This window comes from Manis pentadactyla, chromosome 5, assembly GCF_030020395.1.
Source record: "Manis pentadactyla isolate mManPen7 chromosome 5, mManPen7.hap1, whole genome shotgun sequence".
Taxonomy (NCBI): domain Eukaryota; kingdom Metazoa; phylum Chordata; class Mammalia; order Pholidota; family Manidae; genus Manis; species Manis pentadactyla.
Window position 1 is genome coordinate 150538336 of NC_080023.1, and position 23115 is coordinate 150561450.

Consider the following 23115-nt stretch of genomic DNA (forward strand, 5'->3'; position numbering starts at 1 on the left):
GGAGACTTTTCCAATCAATGAACAGTTTCTGTGTTTAGGTTCAGGTTTAACTTACTAATCAAGCAGTTAATATACATTAACTCACATAGTTCTCATGTGCCCTGTTATGTAAGGGGATGATCTTGATGTTTAATAGACTCTTCTCCTCCCTAGATTTTCAGAGTGCTTCGTAGACATTGACCTTCTTTGTCTCTCTCTGGTAGGCCTGGAAGAAGAGTCAAAGCCTCCAGCTGACCCTGCCCTGCCTTGGATGCTCCGCCAGAGCTCCCGTAGCGGGGAGAAGGAGAAGGGGAGGGAAACCGAGTCAGCTCCCTGCTCCACCTACTGCCAAGATGACAGGACTCTGGGGCTCAAGTAACCCATGTAGTGAGCTGCTGAGCCCCAGCCCTGACCCTGGAGGGCATAGCTGCCATCTGTAGGTATTAGTCAGTGGGCAGCAGCCCCCTTTCCTCCCAGGAAGGGCCAGAAGAGAGGAAACGGAAGAAGATAAGACCACCAAGCATGCTGCATTGTAACTCTGACTTCTGCGGGGTCTTGGGGGAAAGAAAGTCTGAGTGATCACACAGGAGAAATATTGAACTATCAAGAATTCCAAATGGTTTGTACAGTTGAGGAGGAAAAAAATAAGATGAGTGGTGTTTTGGTGTACCAGTTTCTGCCTTCATTCATTTGCTTACCTTCAGGTTTGCTTTTATTTTGTGGAATAAATAGAGATGTGTAGGCCTCACATCTCTTTTGTGAACAAATTAATGAGATAATTAAGTGAGAAGTTGCACATTTAATTGGTTCCTTTATTCCCACACTCTAAACCAGGGTTCTCAACTCTTTCTGGGTGTTCTAATCACTTGGGGAGTTAAAAAAAAAAATCTGATGCCCATTCCCTGCCCCAGACCAATTACACCAGAATCTTGGGATAGGGCCTAGAAGATTTTCAAAGCTCCTTAGTTGATTCAAACTTGCATGAAAGGTTGAGAACTGCTGCCCCAAATGAGTCCTTCCACTTCTTCCAGAAGAAAACAGTTCTACAAGGATACAGAGGACAGGTCCCAGTATCCATGATTCTCTGCTGTACTAAGAAACAGATGGTAGGTACCAGCCTTGAGCATTCTTTTTTGAAGGCTTGAGAGCTAGGCTTTTACCTTTGGTAAAGCTCTTGCCACAACTCACTTGGAGATCTTATTCCCTATGCCCGTGCGGGGCCAAGTTTCCCAGTCCCAAAGGGATCCAGAAGTTCCTTGGGGAAGTGGGAAGTGCCCTGGGGTGACTACCTTGAAGCTGGTGGTGATGGAGGCATATTTGTTGTCAGCTGTCTCTGAATTCCCGATCAGGTAGTCCCAGCTGGTGAACATCTTGAAGCTGAATGTGAAGTTATCACTGTCCCCCTCGCTTGTGCCGCCCTGGGTGTTGCTGGCCATCCTGCAGGGTGCACACACTGCTGTCACATGTACCCTGTCTCTGCTGAATTCCCCAGGGAAGCTTGGCCCGAGCCGTCTTGGGCACGGGTAGCAGACATCCAGTGAGGGGAACGAGCCAAGACAGATTTGAGTCAGACGAATGATAGCCAGGGTGCCTTATTCACAGCCCCTGTGAGCACAGTGGTGTCAGCTGGGTAATAAGAAGCCTGCAGGATACAGGACATTTAAGCATGTTTTCTGCCCTGATGTCTGATTTCCTGTGGCTTGACTCACCTGTCGATGTCGTTTGGGAACTCTTTATGGGGATTTTGTTCTCAAAGAGGAACATCCCCTCTAATTCATCTGCTTTCTTGAGCAGAAAAAAATATTCTTTTCTGATGTACAATCCAGTACATCTGAGGCAGTTGTTACTGCAGCCAGGTAACGTGCACATTCTTTTCTTAAGCCAGCTTGATTGAAAGTACCTTGGACCTGCCAGGTTACCTGCCCATTTCATTTACCTATCTTTACCCTTTTTGTGGAGTTCTCACCCTAGAGTTCAGCCCTGTGGGAATCAGAATTCCAAGCAGGGGCTCTATCAGATAAAGTGGTGGTGGTAGGAGGGTAGTTTGTGCCTCTCTAAACCTACCTTACTCTATAGGTGGCTTCTGGGATTTGCTTTTCCAGGAGCTTGGTTGGCTTAGTTACCTTTTTGGGTCATCAGGGAAACAGAACTTATCCATATACTTACTGGAGATAATAGCAGGGAAAAACATAACATGAGGGCTAAGAATAAAACAAAGCCTGTCTCCTTGGTTTTTTCTTTTGCTTGATAGAGCTAAGCAGCCTCATATCACTAGTGTTCACTGTTGTGTACCACACAAGCTCTGAACAGCAGCATTTTCTCCTGAGATGAGGTGCTAGAAAGTCATGCTGGGTCCACACAGTTCCCTTTCAGGGCTTCTAACCAGGCTTCCAGCATTCTCTACTCTCCTGCAGACACAGCTAGCTATGGTCTTCTGGGAGAAGATGTGGTCATGCTAAAGGGTGGGTGGGCCCTGGTGGTCAGGTTTATGCAAGAGGCTGTGCCCCCAACCCTGCACTCACTTTTGCTGATTGGGGTTCTCTGCCTTAGAAGGAGGCAATTCATGGGCTGGGCCAAATTTTTATTCAGAGACTATGAATTAAGAAGCATAAACATATTAAAAGGCCATTTCTGACCACAGAGACAGGTAGAGTTGGGGCCAGAAAGGACACCATGGTTAATCACAGCCATAGATAATTCATTTAGGCTTACTGTGTATAACTATACATGCTGGGCTCAGTACTCAAATGCAAGCTAGAGTTACAGAGGAGCTGAAGAGTTTCTCTGAGGAAGCTGAGTTTTGGGGAAAGCAGAAAAAGACCTTGAAAACTCCAGCCTGATCTCACCAGGTACGCCCTGCCCTCCCAAGCCACAATGGCCTTTTCAAGTTTCTGGAATTCATTAGAATACTTGCTGCCTCAGGGCTTTAGCACATGCTCTTCCTTTATCTAAAATGCTGTGTCCCAGACTCTGAGCGACTGGCACCAATCAGCATCATCTAAAGGAGTTTCTATCCCATTTCCTAGAACTTTCCATATTACTCTATGTCTTGTATACCACATATGACAGTCTACATTTGCTTTGTTTCCTTGTTTTCTCCCTAAATTCCCCAACACAAGAAGTTAAGTAGGCAGAGTGGCCATGGGAGTGGGCTGTGTGTGTGAAGAAAATTACAAGCCTGTAAATGAGGTGGTCGTACTTACGCTCTAATGACGATCATCAGGCTATAGCCGAACATGCTGACCCCCACCATGAAGTAAGCCATGGGCAGCCTGTACCTCAGCCACCCGATGGTCCTCTGGTCACTGTAGTAGCCGTAGAAAAGAGCAGAATACTTGATGTAGCCCTGCGGGACAGCAAACCCAAACACTCGGGGCTTTGTATGCTCAGCACAGATAGTCATCAGACATTTCCCTTCCACCAGGGATTGTTTTCTCAGGGGGCTAATGGGAGTCTGAGGAGGAAGGAAGAGTCCTGGGTGTTCCTGCTCTTCCCTTCCCTTCCCACAGAGTCTATCCACATCTCCACATCTCCCCCTTTTTTTGCTTCATTCTCTTTGTTTCTCCATTGTACAGAGTGCGATACAGGATGGAGAGGTGAGTGTTGCTAACATTTGGGATGAAGTTAGAGATGGTGGTGTGTGTCTCTCCGTGCACATGCACATACAGCTCCAAATTCTTGCCGCATCCCCAGGATCTTAATTTAACATTTTGGATGTAGATGGTAGTCTGTACACTTTCTCAGTATTTCAAAACTTCTAAAGGAAACTATACTTAGTAAGGCTCACAGTCTAACCTGAACTTCAAGTTTGTTTTTGGTTTTGGTTTTTAGGTATAATTGCCTTTTGATGTAATTTGTGCACATTTTAGGTGTAATTATTTAGTCAATATTAACTTAGAATTTTAGCACTTCTTTTATGTCTGTGCTGGATATAAAACAGGGGGTTATTCTGGCCTCAGATATGTAGTTGGAAAGGGGAGGCAAATCTTAATAGTTTTTTCATATACTTGTGGCTGTTTTTTTGGTATTATACTAAACTCAATGAATAAATAGTTATTTCTTAAAGGTCAGTTGTAATGTGGAATTTCAATCATTTAATGAACTTTCCATACCTTGCTACCTTAAAATAAATTGTTCTCCCCCAAACACTGATTACAGTAGTCCCCCCTTATCTGCAGAGGATACATTCCAATACCCCCAGCAGATGCCTATCCCAGTGGATAGTACAAAACCCTATATATACTATGTCTTTTCCTATACATACAGATCTATGATAAAGTTTAATTTATAAATTAGGCAGAGTAAGATTAACAACAATAGCTAATAATAAAATAGAACAATTATAACAATATACTGTAATGAAAGTTATGTGAATGTGGTCTCTCTCAAATTGTCTTATCGTCTGGACACCCCATCTTCTTGTGATGATGGGAGACGATAAAATGCCTCCATGATGAGATGGAGTGAGATGAATAATGTAGGCACTGTGACATAGCTTTAGGTTACTACTGACCTCTGATGATGCATCAGAAGGGGGATCATATGAGTTATGGAAATACGCCAAATGTTGACATATTTTTCATACCATATCAAAAAAATTACATTTGTTAATATCTCCACTGAGCTCATCAGAAAAATATTTAACTATGGACAAACTGCCACTGTCATGGTGATGGAGAGACATCTTCCAGTGCTTTAATTTTTGCTTGAAAAATACAATTTTATCATTGGCAACAACAAAAAATAAAACGGGTTATTGTTGAATAAATCTAGTTTTGGGGGGTAGATAGAATGTTTTACCAGGGGTCCTTGAGTGAAATAAAAAATAAATCCTTAGTAGTGGTATATAGGAGCAATGGTCTATAATCCTTAATAGTATAGGAATAGTATAATAGTTATTCAGTACACCTCTGTTCCATGTGGCTTGGAAAAATACTCCAACTCTGTTTTACACATTCCTGAGGGGTCTCGAATCAGACTGTGAGAGTGATGAAGGGCAGCAGCAATGCCCTGTTGCTTGAACCACCACTGCCAGGCCTCCCAGCCTCAGGAACTTCTTGGAGCTGCAGACCAAGACCAGGCCAGGGGGGATGGGGATTCAAAGAGGAGGGAGGAGTGCTCCAGCCACAGGACCCTGAGCAGAGGCAGCGAGGCACTGGAAGTATGTGATGCACTCAAGGACTTCCCCCAGACTTGGTAACATTGGGATGTGAAGTGCGAGGTCTTAGATGGACATGGGTTGGACAGATGGGGAGCAGCCAGGTCATGAAGAGCTGTTTTGTAAATCCAATTCAGAACACTGGATTTTATTCCATCTGGGAATGGGAATGAATTAATATCTGACATAGGGAAGTGACAGGGTCAGGTTTACATTTGAGAAAGGTCATGCTGGCAGTATAGGGAATGGAGATTTTAGGAGCCAAGTCATGGCAAGGAGAAGAGGTAGCAGATTCTGACAGTGGTCCTGAGACAGAGGGGGCATTATTCAAAGGACAGGTAGAGGGATGGAGAACAGGGGACTGATTCCAGAAATGTTTAGTAGATAGGCTCAGATTTAGTGATTGACAGGATGTGGGGGGTGAGCGTGGAGGAAGAGGGAGAAGTATAGGATGACTTTCAGGTTTCAGACTGAAATGACTGGATGGAAGGTGGTTCCGATAAAGGAGATGGGAAAAAGCGATGTGGATTTGGTCGGATGGATGTTGAATTTGAAGTAGGATATTCAGTTGAAGATGCCATGGGAAGCTCGGGGAAAGGCTGGACTGGCAAGAGCCCTAGTGCTTAATGTGGGGACGGGGAGAAAAAAACATCTGGTACGATCACCTACATAGATCTGGCAGAATGAGGGTGCAGTGGCGCCATGAGGGACTCAGCGTCCATCAGAGTGTGACTGGAGAACAGACCCATGAAGGGGACCTAGGAGGACAAGGTTGGCTAGCTCATGTTTTATAAAAAAATAATTGGTTTTCCAATAATTAAATGCATCTTTTCACACTTATCTGTGCAATCTTTAAGCCTCATAATCACAAAATAGAAGTGCACTGGTATGTTGGCAATGGTACCTCAAAATCCCAAAGGACAGAAAAATCCATGGCTTTTTCTTCTTCCACCCGAGGCACTGTCTTTCTGGGTATGCTTCCATAGGGCATGCCCATCAGTACCTTGTGGAGGGACAGAATGACACAGTTATGGAGAAAATATAAACACATAGAGATGTTCATATACTAGGTTGAATACTTCCCTTCTCAAAGCAAGATAAACCCATTGTCTTCTTTAAAGAACATTTATCACTTTCCTTATTTTAAAAGTATCACACACTCATTGTAGAAAGTATGAAAAGTACAGAAGAACGTTGAAAAATTTCCCCATCATCTCCACATCCCCAAGATAATGACTGTTAGATACTCACATAGTTCCTTTCAGCTATTTCTGAGTTTTATACATATTTTAATATGGTTATTTAGCTTGATATTATTATTATTATTATTTTTACTAAGGTATCATTGAAATACACTCTTCTGAATGTTTCTCAAGAAAACAATGTGGTTCCTAGCTTGATATTATTTTACAACCAATACTCTATGGCATATGGTATTTCCCAGTAAAATGCCTTCAAAGTATCAAATTATATGTATGTACCATAAACTCAGTTAACAAATCCCCTATTGTTGGAAATGACAGTATTTTTAGTTCTTCATTATACATAATTGTTATTAATACTCTGATATATATGTTTGTATTCACATCCTTCATTAAGAAATATCAGAATATTAAATTTGCATATTGATTTAGGAAGGACTGAGTCATTTGTTATTAAGTTTTCTCTTCCAAGAATGTGTCCTCCCATTTATTCAGTTATATTTTTGTCCTGTAATGCTTTGAGTGTTCCTCACAGAAGTCTTCTAATTTGTTAAATTTATTCCTAGTTATTTTGTAGATTTGTTGCTATTGTGTGAGAATGTTAAAGATCATTTCAAATTGGATATTGAGTATAGAAAATGCCACTAATATTTATTTAAGATGACCCTAGCCATCTCGGTGTACTCTTTCATTAGTTCAAGTAACTTTTGGTAGACTTGCTGTGATTTTTAGGTGTATAATAATACCACCTGCAAACTTAAATAATTTTGTGTTTTTTTAATGCAAAATATATAAGCTTAATTTTTTTGACTTACTGCATTAGGTAGAAAATTCAAAATAATGTTGAAAAAGAGTGGAGAAAGGGGTACACCATGTTGCTTTTGATTTTTAGTAACAGGCTTTAATAGTTCACCATTTAATGTAACATTTCTTTTCTTTAATTTATAGGTTCATCACTTGAGGTAATCCCTCCATTGCTTTTTGTTTATTTTAAATTTATATTCTTATTGGAAAATATGTTGTATATATAAGAGTATATATAAATATATAGCTATATTCTCTTTATATGTATAGTTGATCATAATGAAAAGAAAATTAGTATGTATGCACTACCTAGTTTAAGAAACATCACCAAGCCTTTATAACACCCTGGCTGTGCCTCTTCTGAGTCACAGAAACTGTGAGATAATAAATATTTTCAGCAAAAAAATTTGAGGTACTTTTTATTATGCAACAAAAGATAACTAATACATACCCAAAGAAATCGACAGGAAAGAAATGATAAGAGCAAAAATTAGTGGTATGGGAAATAAAGATACATAAGACAAGAGCTGAATGTGAATGTTTACCATAGCTTTATTCATAATAGCCCAAATGTCTATAAGGTGGTGAATAGATAGCAAACAATGGTACATCTGTAAAACAGAATGTGACTCAGCAATAAGGAACCAACAATTGACCAATCCAACAACATAGATGAATTTCAAAGGTGTGCTAAATGTAACAGAACACTACATAATATAAAACTACATACTGCACAATTCTGTTTATATTATGTTCTGGAAAAGGCAAAACTTTAGGGACAGAAATCAGATCAGTGCTTGTCAGGGGCTAGAGATAAGGAGAGGAAATTGTTTGCAAAGGGGGCACAAGAGAACTTTCTGGGGTGATGGGAATGTTCAATATCTCACTTGTGGTGATGGTTACCTCACTGTATATAGTTGTCAGAACTCATCGAACTGCACACTTTAAAATAATTAATTTTACAGAATGTAATTTCTATTCCCCCAAAATGCCTGAGTTAAGAAAAAAGAGAGAATCAACAAAGCTAAAGTTGTTTTTTAAATAAAATAACTAAAAGAGACAAACTTTTGATGTAAATAAGGAAGAGAAAAATTACACTGTAATGTAAAAAGGATGTAACTCCCCCTGGAGAGAAGCAGCCTCAGTGCAAGAGCATTTGTACACACTTGACAGAGTTTCAAAATCCTTTTATCTCTATCAGAGAGTAATGAGGGCTTAAGACACAAAGGAGTAAATGAATGCATAACACTGGTTTCCAGGCGCATATGTAAAGGAGTTAAAAAAAGCTAATGACATATTTTTTTCATTCTTTGTTTTTTTTTATATGGAACGCTTCACGAATTTGCGTGTCATCCTTGCACAGGGGCCATGCTAATCTTCTCTGTATCATTCCAATTTTAGTATATGTGCTGCCGAAGCGAGCACTAGTGACGTATTTTAAGTATACTTTTTAGTTAATGTAGAAAAGAATCCAGTGATTGAATAAATAAAACAACGCTCCTTTGCTACCAAACACTATTATACACCATCAGCCTCTTACAACTAATCTGCTTTAATTCAAATTCCATGGAGGTCTTTCAATTTCCTGAAAAGAGGATGTGCCGAGAGGTTTCCCAAGGATGTGACTACAGAAATTGACTCCAATATGCTGCTGGAACCACTTACATTAAAATAGGAATCATTAAGCTCTCAGAGAACCAATTAATAAACCTGGAAGGAGGAAAACATTAAATGCAGACATGGCGTTCCCTTGAAAGCTACTGCAGTCAATGCACGTGTGTGCCCAGCACCAGCACCAGGTGGTTCAGGCAGGACTGTAGCAGCTGCTGGGCTGGGTGCTTAGCAGACCACAGGTGCCCTTGGGAAAGATCCCAGGCCAACACTCGAGATCTGGGATCTTAACCCACTACAAACACTCTGTGTGGCTCGCACAAGTCGCTTATTCCTTTTGGCTCCTCAATTACCCATGTACAGGTAAGCTTATACCTACATCCACATGCGATTACATCTGGGAGAATGTGAGTAGCACTACTCAAATGCAAGGTTTTTGGGCAATAAATGATGATATGATACATTCTCTCTGTTTTCTTTTTAGGGTAAAATTAAAAGAAAGCTCTGAGAAATGAATTCTCCACTGATCTTAAGTAAAATGAAAAACAGAAAATTGCAGAGTCCACCTCTTAATTCAGAAACATAAGTATTTTGGTTCCATTCTTTGTCCTGAACTATCTGGGTACTCAATATGAGTATAGAATATAAAGTGAATGACTGCTGTGTTGTGAAACAGAGAGTATTTGATTAATATAAATGAGGATGGTGGTCATGGTAAGCCTCAGCGCTACCCAAAGGCATAGGAAATTCTTTGCTTACCTCTGGGATTATGACTAGGCCAAATATCAAGCCAAAGAGGACAAGGTTGACTCCATACATCCATCGGAGGAAGATGAAATAGGACGCCACCGAAGAGCCAAAGTGACCTGGAGAGAAAAGAGGGTGGGATGAGAGTGCTGCAGAAGGAAGGCGGTAACCCTGCTGAACACTTTGCGTGTGGGGTGGGTTCAACTTTCACGTTACTACGTGGATGGGACATCCTGACCTCCACTTTCTTTGTCCAGATAAATAACCCGACGCTCTGTGGGATTAACCCATCTGCCTAAACTCCCACAATCAGAAAGTGAAGAACTGCAATTTAAATCTTGGTCTGACTAGTCCAAAACCCATTCTTTTTTTAATCCAACAGTACCTATGAAGAAATCTGACTGGTTGGTCGAGAACATAATCCAAGCCCTTGGAACTTGAGTAAGCCAACTAAAAATAGTGACATCAAAATACTCACTTTCAATATCCTTGATCTTCATTTCCCAGGGAATACACTGAGTCTTGAAATTATTGAAGTCTCTCTTAAACTTGACCCATTTCTGAAATGAAACAGGTAACACCCTCAATTCATTAACATGCTGCCTTGGGGCTTGGAAGGGCTTGTTGGAGGTGTACACTGATGTTGACGTGTCAGCATGAGGTGGCCACATGGGTGACGCTACCATCTTGAGACCTTGAGTGCAGGCTGCCAGAGGCGGATGCTCAGATCTTCACTTTCCAACATCAGGTGTGGAGTGAGAGAGAAGTCAGTGCTGATAAAACTTCAGGTTTGGACAGGTTAGATATGAACTTACAAATTCTGTGTATAATTTCTGGTTTGGGGGGTCAACTTGGGTTAGCCATCTCTGACACAACTTTCTTTACCTTAAAACAAAAATTCAAGGGAATAAAGAAATCTCACAACTTTCACACCCACATGTGGCCGAGAGCCAAGTACCTAAAGCTGATAGGCATTGTTGCTGAGCTACAGTGAGGGTGGAACTGGTAAGGAGACCTCAGCCCATGGCTTTCGATTCTTCTTCCGGTAGAACAACAGCCTGGTTTTCCCTGAAAGGAGTTAGGAAGGCACTTTGCTCCTTTCCACGGCCTATTCCCAGCTCCAACACTCAGAGTCTGTCCCAGTCAGAAACCTGAATAGCTATCTGTCTGCGGGCTGGGGGACAATTTGTCAATTCCTCAAGGGGCTGCTGTCCAGCAACCCAACTCCTGGACATAAATCCATCTGGAATTAAAAAAACTCAGAAAACAGCAGGCAAAGAGGTAGTAGGGAGAAGATTCTAAGATCAGTTTCTATCATTACAGAGAAAATAAGAACTTGAAGGAAATGAGGTAAATTGTAAATTCACTAAAGGATCAAAGGATCAAACAATATATTGAAAGAATCAGATGGGCTTCCACACTGGAATCCTTTGACCATATCCTGATTGGATGGTTAAGGAAACCACCTGTCAGAAGAGGGGACAGATGCAAAGAAGGGGACCCATAAGCAAAGGCTGGTTGATAAGCATGGTAAAGATGTCCCTAAGACAGGAAGAGGTGTGGAGAAAGCAGATGGTGGAATGAGGCATTCTAGTCCTGTTGCTTCATCTGCCTTCCTGAGTTCTGACTCCGTGCTCAGAAATCTTCTTTGGCTAGTTTGGCTTCCCATGGAGGTCTGTATATAAGGAAAGTATTTGCCCATTACCTGGACTGAAGTTTCTATGGCAGCAAATTAATTAATGGATTGGAATTGTGATTAAGATTTAGATACCTATGTAACTACTCTACTGTAAAAAATAAAAGGCACTGCTGATGTGGACTTCAAAATTTCCAGTTCTTGCATCAATTATTTCTCCTTATAATAAATGAATAATTCAGCACTTGGTTTTATATATCAGTCTCATAAGCTTTATTAATGTGAGTCCTCCCCTGAGAGATGGATCCCCTGTCAGGTGCTGATAAAATCAGTACAAAATAGAGGCTTGTGAGGCTGAGGGCCAATAGGAGTAATGTTGCTAGATGAGGCCCCTGGAGTCATCAGCTTGTCAGTTGGCCGCTTGGCAACCACCCAACAGCCCCTCAAGGCTGTGGGCATCTCAGCCTGAAAAGTGCTGCCCTGGAGGTGGGGGTGGGGGGTGGGGAGAGAGAGGCCTCAGAAAAACTGCACTGAAGCTCGTATCCTTCATTGGTTTAGAGAATCAGAAAATGGGGCTGGGGCATGGGCAGGAGAAGGCCCCAACTCCCTTCCTCAGGGCTGTGTGAGATGGTAGCTATTGCCCCTGGTTGTTAGTTGAGCATGCCATCTTGCTCTCCAGCTATATATTGGGGGAAAAAAGGATTTCAAACAGTAGTTGAACAAGACACAGGCCAGCTGTGCATCCTGTCTGTGGGTGAAATCTGGGTCTGAGTAACTAAACCAGGAAGGCCTGAGAAACAGTACTGCACAACAAGGAAAAGGGGACACGAGTCTTTGAAATTTTTGGAAAGCATTTCCTCTAGGATACATGAATATATTTTGAGAAATGGTTCAACACTCTTAATAGGATACACAAAATATCCTACGGCTTCTAGAGTAAAGGATAAAAATTTGAGATTTTAAAAAGAATATAGGTGACGTGTAGAAGGATTACAAAGTAGTTAGACAGTCAATGATAAGATGAAAGTAAATATACTGTAATTGAGACAGAAGAAAACTGATTCAGTCATATTGATAATAAACTTGAGAAATTTCTGAGAATACAAAAAGAGAGAAAGCAAAAAATTAAAAACAATGAGGGGAGACAAATACAGAGGACAGAAGATCAGCAGACATTTTCCTAAGGAAGAAACAAACTCTTTGAATAGAAACATGATTGAACAGTAGTATCATTTATCAAAGATATATATTCCTCAGCTGGAAAAGGATCTGAGTGTGTAGTTGTTAAGTGGCAAATAGTTTCTAGATAAAGTTAATTTAAAAAACTCACAAATAGTCATCAGTCAATTAAACCTGAAAAAAGAGAAAAAATTATATTGGAATAAAAAATATTCAAGCCCAGCATATATAGAAAGAAATTACAAAAATCATGGGACAACCATCTGCTACTATCTGTTAAAACATATGAAGATCTTAATGAAATGACCGAGTTTTGAGAAGCATATGAACTACCAAAATGGCCACAAGAAAAAGTTAAAACTTATACATCAATAAACAAGGAAGGCACAAAAAAATCCTGAAGGCATTCTATAAAAATGGATGATTCATCAGAGAAGGTCTCCTGATTTGGCGGTTGGAAATAAGATCCCAATGGTTTTAATATTATTCATTCTGTGAATTAGTTATTTCATGGAGAGAGAATAAGTCTGAAATATTTTGAAGCCCTCAAAGATATGGATAGAGACACAGGCAGGATACAGTTGGTTTCCATTCCTGGACAAATTGGAATGGTCAGCTGGAGCTCATGCTCTGGATTCTGGGGAAGCTGGAGCTACAGGTGAGGCGGGACACGTGCCTGTGATGGTAGCCCACCTTCGGAAGCTGAGCAAGCCCTCCACAGGCTTGCTGCCTCTGCACCACACACCTTAGCCATCAGCATCCTGTAGGCATAGAGACGCTTGCCTTTCCCCTTTCCCAAGGCTCCTTCATACTTCTCCACAAACTCTTGAGCCTCCCTGGTTAGAAAAAAAAAAGAAGGGGCAGGAATTCAATTAACACCTAATCCAAAGCAATCTGAACCTTGCATGTGTGTATGTGGCTGAAAGCATAAGGTGTTTTTATACTCCTAGTTAGACTGTAAGTCCTGTGAAGGCAGGCCATTGTCTGTTTTATTCACTGAAGTTTCCCAAAGGCCAATAGCACTTTATACCTGTAGGCAGACTTTTAGTCCCCATGCCCTGCCTCATGGTGCAGCCCCCCCCAACGCGCCCCCCCACCCCTATGTGTGGTGCACCTGTGAAGATCAAAAGGAATTTTGCAGATGTAATTAAGATTATTGACTTTAAAATAGGGAGATTATCCTGGATTCTTTGGAAGAGCCCAAGTAATCACACAGGCTTTACAAACAGGAGAAGGCAGATGTGGCAGAAGGGAAAGTCAGAAATTAGAAGAATTTTGGTCCCCTGTTGCTGGAGTCCCTCTGGAGGATGCCACAGGGAAAGCAAGAGAAGGAAATGAATTCTGCCTGTGAGCTTGGAAGAGAACTTTGAACCCCAGATGGGAACTGCAGCCTTGCTGATACCTTGATTTTAGCCTGGTGAGACCCTGAGCAGAGAATCTAGCCACTTTATCCCGGACTTCTGACTGACAGAGCTCTGAGCTAATAATGAGTGCTGTTTTAAGATCTTAAGCTTGTGATAATTTGTTACAGCAGCAATAGAAAATGAATACAGCCTTCAGGGGATATTTGTGGAGTGGATGAATGCTGAATGAGTGAGTGAACATTCGGGAAAGGTTGGATGAAAAACACATGGATTAGTTTGTCTATTAGATAGTCTGGGTGGTGTGCCAGAGCTGGTGAGGACTGGCTCCTGAGAACCGATTATTAAATGTTCAGAAACTTAGCCAACCAGTTGTTAAACTCTTGGTAGCTTGAAATTGGCTGTAGTGGGAGCATTTAGACCATGGAAATCAGCAAATGTTATGAATCAAGACTTCCCTCATCCCACTCCGCAGAGAAACAGTTTATCAGCAAGCACTGGATAAATAAATCCAAACAGGTGGATGAAAAATGAAGTACATTTGGCGGTGGATGGAAGAAGGTGTTGTGGAGCTACTTGTCTGGCTGCTAGTGCGACAGTCCTTACTGCTTGCTCCACAGTACCTACATTACCTCCAAAGGGTAAGTGCAGGCAGTTGACATGTGTTAAAGTCACATTCTAACCTGGAGTTACTCCCGAGGCTAGTTTTATTAGACCTCTATGATGGCTCAATGTTAGTGAGGATGACTGTCTAGCTCCTGAGGCCAGAGTCAAAAAACCAGGCTGTATGGGTTCCACTAAGACTCCTAAGTGCAATCAGCTCCATGTTCCCCCTGTAGGCAAGACACGTCCTGGCAGCGAGTATTATCTGTGACTACCAATGTCGCCGAGGCACCAAAGAATGTTTTCATGAAATTCATATTATTGTCCTCTTCCTGTATCTTATGAGTGGGCAGAGACTCTTAAGCATTTGGAGTTTGTGAGTTTAAATGTGCCAGCTTTTAAGATTTTGGGACTTCAGTGCCTGAGCCATTGAGCGTGGCTGCAAATACTTCTCTTCTTGATGTCCTTGCAACTCCAAGGACCATTCACTGAAAAACCTCTTGTTTGAGAATTCTGATGGACACAGCAAACTTTTTTGGATCCCATGAAGGTATATACAGAATAACGACTAAGATCTTTACAGCAAACTGTGATCCAAGCTATCATGTCCTTCCTTATCAGAGATAGTATTTGGTTTATGGACACACTAGATCTTGCCCTGCACATCCCAAGTGTTGCAAATGTTTCTTCTGTAAGGGGCTTTTGTCTCCCTTGTCATTTCCTTTCAAATGGGAACCCCCCACAAACTCACCTCTCTGTGTCCTCAGGACGGATGGTTTGTGGTCAATGAAGTGAAAAAGCAAGAGAGGAGGGATGTTGCTTTGAGGAAGCTTCTGGGGGTCACTTTGGGCAGGTGATTGTTAACCCTTTCAGCTCAGCCCCTGCAACACTCAGCAGAGGAGGAAGTTACTGAAGAAAGGACTTTCAGGGGCAGCCATGTTGCAGACAGCTCTTCAGAATCCCCTCACGTTTGCCTCTAGGAGACCCTCACTGCAGACATAGTGGCCTGAATCACAGTTTGGAAAACTCTATTAGGGTGGCCAGTGATGACTGCAGGGAGGGAAGGAGGAGCATTGTGTGTTTTTTAGTGTCAGAGAGACCCAGGCAGGGTTCTATATCTTTCAGAGGGGTGAAATTTTCATCTAAAAATGGGATAATGCTATGAGAATCAAACGTGGGAATGCATGGGGTGTGAGCACAGTGATTCCATTCAGCAGACAGTCCCCCTTATCTCTGCTGAGGACACAGCAGCTCCGAGAGCAGGCAGCTGATAAGATCCTCTGTTAGCCCAGGGGGCTGATGGAAGGAACCCTCTGCTTCCCCGGAGCCTGCACAAGGGGCTTAGCAACACTTGAAGTTGGCCAAGGCATCTCTCATATACCTCCCAAACACAGTGAAAGGGATCAGATTCAAAATCACACTTAATCTTGAGATGCACAAGTAAAATTTCTTTCTGACAATTCTTTTCATTCAGCATTTGAATAATTGTTGTGCTACCTCCATCTGTCCTCCATGGTTTCTAATGAGAAATTTGCAGTCGTTCTAAGTGTTTTTCCCACATAGACTAGGCATTGTTTCTCTCTAGTTTTCAGAAACTTGACTATGATGTGTCTGGACATGGATTAATTTTGTCTTTCCTGCTTGGGCTTTGTTTAGCTTCTTGGATCTGAAAGTTTTGCAAATTTTTCAATTATTTCTTTGAGTATTTTTTCAGCCCCCAATCTCTCCCCTCTTCTTCCTGGACTTCTTTCCCTCTACCCTTATATCTTAGGGAAGAGATGTGGAGAAGACACTAATGTTTGATCTTTTATGATAGTCTCACATGTTCTATGGCTGTTTCCTTTCTCCCCCCAACCCCCACTATTTTCTCTCTATTGTTCAGACTGGGTAATTTCTCTTTTTCTACCTCTGACTTTACTAATCTTTTACTCTTTTCTCTCCATTCTACTATTGTGCTCATTCATTGAGTTCTTAAAATTTTAGCTACTGTATTTTTTCTTCTAAAATTTCCAGTTGTTTCTCTTTATATCTTCTATTTCTTTTCTGAGCTTTTTTATTTCTCCATTTATTTCATGTGCTCATAATTGCTCACTGAAGCATTTTTATGATGGTTTCTTTAGAAATCTTTGTGGGTAATTCTAACATCTATGTCATCTCAGTGTTAAGCATGTGTTGATTGTTTTATCATTAATTTGTAATCTTGCTGGATCCGATATGATAAGTGATTTTCAATAGAAAGTTGGTAATTTCAGATATGATAAAACTCTGGATCTTATTTAAATCTTGTGCTTTAGCAAGCATCCTCTGACCCTGCTCCAGTAGGTGGAGGGGGATGCTGCCTGGTGTCTTCCAGGTGGAAGTCCATGTTCTTCACTGGACTCCTCTGACTCCACAGCTGGATAGGAGCTCCTTGTTAGTGCTGAGCAGGGATGGGAGTTCAGGCTGCTCACCAGGCTTCCACTCACATCATCCTGGCTGGGAGGGATGCCTTGTTACTGCCAGGTGGTGATGAAAGTCTTTGCTTCCCACTCGACCTTCTCTGACACACGCTGGTGGGTATGTTGGGGACAAGGGAGAAAATCTAGGCCTCCCTACTTGGCTTTTGCAGCCAGAGGGGGAATGGGGCTGCTCTTCTGTTTATGGGGTGTGGTTGGAGGAGGGTTGTTACTGGCTAAGAGTTTTCTGACTTGCCTGGCTATTCCTTCCCTAGTCCTTTGGTTAGAGACAGCAGACCTTCCTTGAGGATGTTTTCTGTGTGTGTCTGTTGGTGTTTCTGGGTTGCCGGCTTCTTCAAGATCCAGTCTGGGATACGTAAGGCAGAAAGAAAACCCAGAACTCAATGTCCTGCCGTTCCTTTGTTCCTGAGGTCCTTAGCCAGTCTGCTTCTTCTCTCCACCTTTCTGAGTCTTCTCATGTTTGTTTTACATATAATGTCCAGGGTTGTAGCTGTACTTATTAGGAAGAAAAGGCAAAGGTGGACTTCTTCAGATTTCTCTCAAGGAAGCAAGTAGTTTGGGTAAATTTCTACGAGACTAACCTTCTGACAACATTGAGGAACATACCTGACTAATCCTATGATTAAAGTGAACAGCTGACTCATGGGCCCTAGAACCTCTCGTGCCAACATCACAGCCAAGCTTGTGTTGTCATCAGTGGGGTGCACTAATGGTGTCTTCTCTGACTCATTGTCCCTTCCCGTCCTCACCTCTCAGGCTTGGCAATGTGTCTGGCACAAAAGATGTTCAAGGTTTAATAGTAACAATAACTACTATTTATTAATGGCATATTATGTGCTCGGTACATGAATTAAATATTTTGATTTTGTCAGAACAATTCTGTAAGGTAGATATTATTATTTCTGTTTTACTGCTGTGGAATGTGAGGCTCAGAGAGGTTAAGGGAAGGAAACCAGAGGGGGATGGAAGAGCCCCCCAAAACCATCCCAATGTGCAGAGGTGGGAGCATGGGCCGGCCCCATTTCACTGCTGTTACTCTTTATGACCTGCCATCCTTCTTTGATTGTCTATGACACCTGTGTCCAGGTCAGCCAGCTCCCTCAATGGGCTGCAGACTGGAATTCCCACACCATTGCTTCTGAAAAAAGATGTAGTCTGGGGATGCAATCTGCAGTTGAAGACTAACTGCCAGAGGAGGAAGTCATACAGGAGGCAAAAGGGTACATTCTAAAATGCCTAGGAATTCTGGAGAGATAATTACAAATAAGAGTGCAATTCCTGAGTTCAAGTCCTGGCCAGGCCACTTAACTCTCTGTGTGACCTTGGATAAATTACTTGATTGCTGTGTGTCTCTGTTTGCTCATCAGTAAAATGGGGAAAGTGATACCAGTATGTAAATCACAGGGTAGTTATGAGGATTGAATGAGTCGTTATACATACAGCACTCAGAACAATGCCGGGCACATATGGAGTGCTCAGCAGGTGTTGGCAATATATGAGAGAGAAAGAATATTAAAAGAGAATAAGACACAGCTCTGCAAAGGAGTCCAGTCATGTGGGAAGACAGTGCCTTGGGGATCAGAAGGCCGTAAATGACTCAGCCTGAATGCGGGAGGGCAATGGGGCTTCCATTCAGTAGGCACACTTGGACTGTGTCTTACAAGGTGTGTAGGAATCAGTCAGGTGGACTGGCAGAAAGCAGAAATCTTCTAGGCAGAGACACTGCCTGAGTGGAGACTCAGAGATTGCAGAGCCTAAGACTTGAGTCTGGGAGCAGTCTGGGGAGGACAGGGCGAGAGGGAGGCCTAGGGGGAAGAGACAAGTGTTTGCTGGGGAGATGTCCTCTTCTACTAGTGAGAGAGCCCTGTGTCTTTTCAGTTCCTCAGGCCTTGGCCACTTTCCACCCCTACAAGACCAGGAATTCTCCCTGTAGAGAAAATGGAAGTTCCATGGCTAGAATTCTTGCCTGACCCTGTCTGCCTGCCTACTGCGCATGTGCAGTGCTAGCAGGCACAGGCTTGCATATGTGTGGGCAGTGAATTATTATTGACTCGATGTAAAGGACTCTGGGGCGGAGAGGCCCAGAGGCAGAGAATGGCTTGCTGCACATAGATGGGATTCTAGCCCTTAACCTGCCACCACGAGAATAAAGCTGGGTATAAACCCTTTTTTCCCCAGAACGGTCAGTTATCATTTTTCGGTCTCACTGAATCCAGGGTGAACTTGCCCAGGGATGAAGCCCTCAGGTTAGACACTGCCCCTCAGGCCTGGAGATGTCAGACTTCTCCTCTGGGCCACTGAATGGCCCTCGGGGATTTTATGGTCTCTGAGACTTCCAGCCAGCTGGAGATCTCATTTCCGCAAGCATCAGGGTTGCTCTTTTTCCACTGTTAATAAAAGATGTGTTCAGGTGACACCTGAGAGGGGGTGGCTTTCTGGTAGAGTGACAGATGGCTGTTCTGTGCCTCCCCCTCCACCTCCCAGGAAGAACCTGGCCCTGAGAAAGCAAGAAGAGACTCAGAAAAGGGGTCTAGGAAGGAAGACAGCCCCTTGCCTGGAGTTGCATCTACCTCCCAGCTGTAACCACTAGCCACACGGGATGATGTAAACTTAAATAATACAAAACAAAAAAATTCAGTTTCTCAGTTACATAAACTACTTTTCAAGCTCCCATTTGCCCGCCACATGTGGCTGGTATATACTGTATTAGTGCAAAGTTAGCGCATTTCCACAATCCCAGGAAGTTGGGTTGGTCAGCACTGGCCTGGAGGCACCACAGGGAGGCACTTCTTCTGTGGTACAGGAGGCCACGGAGTAATTTGCTGGGTGTAGAGCGAGCTCTGCAGCCTTGTCAGGGTCTGTACTGTCTTTGCTGTGCCTCCTGGGGGCAAACAGTGAGGGTGAACTGTCGATTATAGCTGCCACATTGTCTTACACAATAAAAGGTGAGGTGTTTGGCTTGGACAATAGGGAACTCAGTTATGAGAGGAACCAGGGAAACGGCTTTGTATTGAGGGAAGAGGAAAGGGAGTGTTATGCTCAGCCTTATGGAGGGCCTTGGGAGAAAATGGTAATGTTGAATGGATTTTTAAAGTAGGAAACCAGAACCTAAGCAGTGTAATTTTCTGTCCCTGTCTCAAACTGCAGCAGACACACAAGAGTCAAAGAAATACGCCAGCTTTTCATCTGCAAACCAGAGAAGAGGCGGAGTTACCAGTAAGTCAGGGGAGTGAATAGGAGGCCAGAACAATTGTCATGGAGCAATCACTGCAAGCCTGGCCCCGAGTTAGGCATTTGGGACACGGCAGTCCCTGAAGCAGACTCTCCCTGCTATCCACACTACAAGTGTGAGAAAGTCACATGTGGAGGGACTCTGGGTGCTGAGGGAACACAAGGGAGTTTTGAACTTGTTGAGGTGGGGCGGTGGGGGGTCACAGAAAGCCCCCAGGGAAGGCATGTGTTGTTTTGTGAGGGAGGCACAGAAGATAGAAGATGAGGCAGCACACAGGACAGAAAGGGTGCCAAGCACGGAAAGGCTGGGACCTTCCATCTGTGCTGGCCTAGAGCAGGGCCTCAGTCAACAGTCACAGGTCACGCGTGTCTTGACTCCGTACCCCACTCCCCAAGTGTGCCTGTGCTAGGGATCAGGAGGACTGTGCAGTGCAGGAGGGTGGCTCCTGCTTCCTGTAAAGCCCTCTTGGGGCAGAGAGGAGGAAGGGACTCCCATGCCCATCAGAGGCAGCTGGGCCATCAGCACACCCAGATGCCCTGGCTGACCACCGCCTGCTCACCTGAGCTCCCTAAGCTTCTTTGCCATGGGCCAGGGCTTGTTCCGCATGGTGGCCATGAGCTTCTTCTTGTCTTCCACCTGCTCCAGGATCTGGGCGAGCTCCTCCTCAGACAGAGACTCTCCATGAGAGGCGCTGGAGGCCAAGGAGGGTGATCTGGGGGCAGAACCATGGAGCAGAGGAGAGTGAAGGAGGCCTCAGGCGCCCATGGAATGCAGAGGAGCACCCCCTTACCCCCGCAGGACAGGTGAGCTGTCTCCCCTACACTCCTAGCTCTGACTACCCCTCACAGACTTGCCCCTGCTCAGAAGCCCTCAGTGACTCCCACCACCTGTCAGAAGAGGCCACAACTCTGTTCTGTAGCCCAAGACACAAGGAGCGCTGCCTTCAAACTCCATTTCTCTGGCTTTCCACAGACACGGCGCTCTAGCACGGTGCTACCCAATAGAAATATAACACAAGCCATGAATTGTAATTTAAATTTTCCAGTAGCCACATTAAAATGGTAAAAGAAAATGGCAAAAATTAATTTTAACAATACATTTCATTTAATCTAATATGTTGAAAAATAATGATTTCAGCATATATAAAAAGTATATGAATATGTACTTGTTACATGTATATATAGCATGTATATAAATTATATAATATACAAATCATTAATGATATATTTATATTCTTTTTTTCACTGTCTTCAAAATCCAGTGTTCATCTTGCAAACACCATGGGTGCAATTCAGACATTAAATTTTCATGGAACATATTTGATCTGTATTTGGATTTCAAAAAATTTACAGTTGAAAAAGTAGATTCACATACCCAAATTCTTTTAGACATGCTTAAAAGGTTCCCAATAAATAATCAAGCAGCAGACTATCATATTCCTTTGACAGTCACATCTGCTTTGACAAAGTTAGTGTTTTTTTTTTTAAGAAGAAATGGTTTGGCTTCAAAGTTAAATCAATTTCAGAATTACATCTGTCCAGGTTAAGTAAATTCACTAACTCTTGTGTCAACTCAGTAGTATTAACATCAAGTTAAAAGTAAATTACAAGTTCAGTTTGTCAGTCACACTAGCCACATTTCAGGTGCTCAACATGTGACTGGTGGCTATTGCATTGGACAGTACAGGCGAAGAGAACTTCCATCTGAAACTCCCCTCCCCCAGGCAATGACCCACACCCTCCCACAGTCAAGGCCATGTGCTCGGGCATCACGAAACCCAAGTTGTCATATGTGTGCCTCACAGCCTCCTTCACTCCTGAAAACAGTGATTCCACTAAGCAAGACTGCAGCTGGCCAGGCAGCGAGAGAGAAGGTTCGACTGGAGAAGGTTATGCCTGGGCAGCCTTCTTAGCAAGTTTCCTAAATGGAAATACCCAGATGTGGGCTTGGGTATCCGCAGGTTTTAGAGACCAGTTCGCAGCAGCATCTGTGAGATTTAGTTTCTGTGAATGCCTGACGAGCACGACTCAAAGGACAGAGGTGAGAAGAGGGGCCCTGGCCCTGGGACGCAGGGGGCCTAGAGCAGGAGCAGGTTTGCCATGCTTCATGCACACCCCTGACAGCTGCCTTTGAGCCTCTGCATAGGCGTTCCCTTGGTCTGGAGCTTGGGGGGCATTCAGGCATTGCTTGTTCAGATTCCTTCTCTGCTTCAGATACCTATTGAGATGCTTACCTTCTCAAAGGGTGGCCCAGCACCCCACTGAAACAACGCCTCATCAATTCTTCCTTATATCCACATTCCTTCCTGCCTTGTCTTATGACCTGGTGCCCATGTCCTATCTCCTTTGCTAGACTGTCAGTATCTGGGAATGTGGATTGAGTCTTTTTCATCCCTCTATGCCCTCCATGGCACTGAGCCAAAAATGGCATGAATGAGTCCTTGTCTGTGCCCCTTCCGCTGCATCTGCCATCCAGACATGTGGGACTCATTTAGGACAGTGCAGCCTTCCTCTAAATTTCAGGACACTCCTAGGCCCATCAATGATGCATTCAAGTTCTCTCCAACTTGCTAAGGCTCCATGCATCCTTTACCTCTTTAGCTCATGTGCAGGAACAACCAGATAGTAGACAAAAGCTGTAAGTGAGCCACAGATGTCTGGCATGGGGGACAGAAGAAATCAGCAGCCCTTTTTGAGGGCATCAGCTCCCCCTCTGTAAAGATGGGAGTAAGGATATGGGCAGAGACGGTTTCTTAGAATCCAGTGGAAGAAGCATCAATTCACCGTCATCCTGATACCTCCCACTCTTTCAAAAGCCTCCCACCCCTTATCAACAGGGATTGTTAAAACATCATGAGAAGTGAGTAAAAAGGAAAAGGGAGGCAGAGAGGGAGATGTCCCATCAAAACTGGTAGCAAAAGGTGGCAAGAAAGTCCTGCTTTCCCCTGCTGATTCCCTAAGCTGGCTCTGTCCACAGCCCGTGGGTGCCAGTGCTGATGGAATGATGGAAGAAAGGAAACAAAGCAAATAAATCAAATCCTCAAATTTCAGAGCTGGTGGGATCCTTGAAGGCTTTCTAGATCAACGCCACACTTCCCGGAAGAGGACATAGGCCCAGACTGAGAAAACAGCTCTGATTATGCCTAAA

General features: G+C 43.3%; 1 protein-coding gene and 1 non-coding gene across 2 annotated transcripts in view; both read right to left on the reverse strand.

The window, feature by feature from the left end:
* Positions 1 to 23115, reverse strand: part of TMC2 (transmembrane channel like 2) — a 61855-nt gene that overhangs the window by 24500 nt on the left and 14240 nt on the right. The window contains exons 4-10 of the mRNA XM_057503281.1: positions 20528 to 20680; positions 13062 to 13152; positions 9980 to 10061; positions 9514 to 9620; positions 6042 to 6140; positions 3183 to 3325; positions 1269 to 1416 (exon numbers count right to left, since the gene is read on the reverse strand). Coding sequence (XP_057359264.1) covers positions 1269 to 1416; positions 3183 to 3325; positions 6042 to 6140; positions 9514 to 9620; positions 9980 to 10061; positions 13062 to 13152; positions 20528 to 20680 — 823 coding nt within the window. The remainder of the gene's footprint in view (positions 1 to 1268; positions 1417 to 3182; positions 3326 to 6041; positions 6141 to 9513; positions 9621 to 9979; positions 10062 to 13061; positions 13153 to 20527; positions 20681 to 23115) is intronic.
* Positions 8462 to 8568, reverse strand: LOC118931885 (U6 spliceosomal RNA). The gene has a single exon (XR_005032525.1). It is a non-coding gene; the product is annotated as a U6 spliceosomal RNA (small nuclear RNA).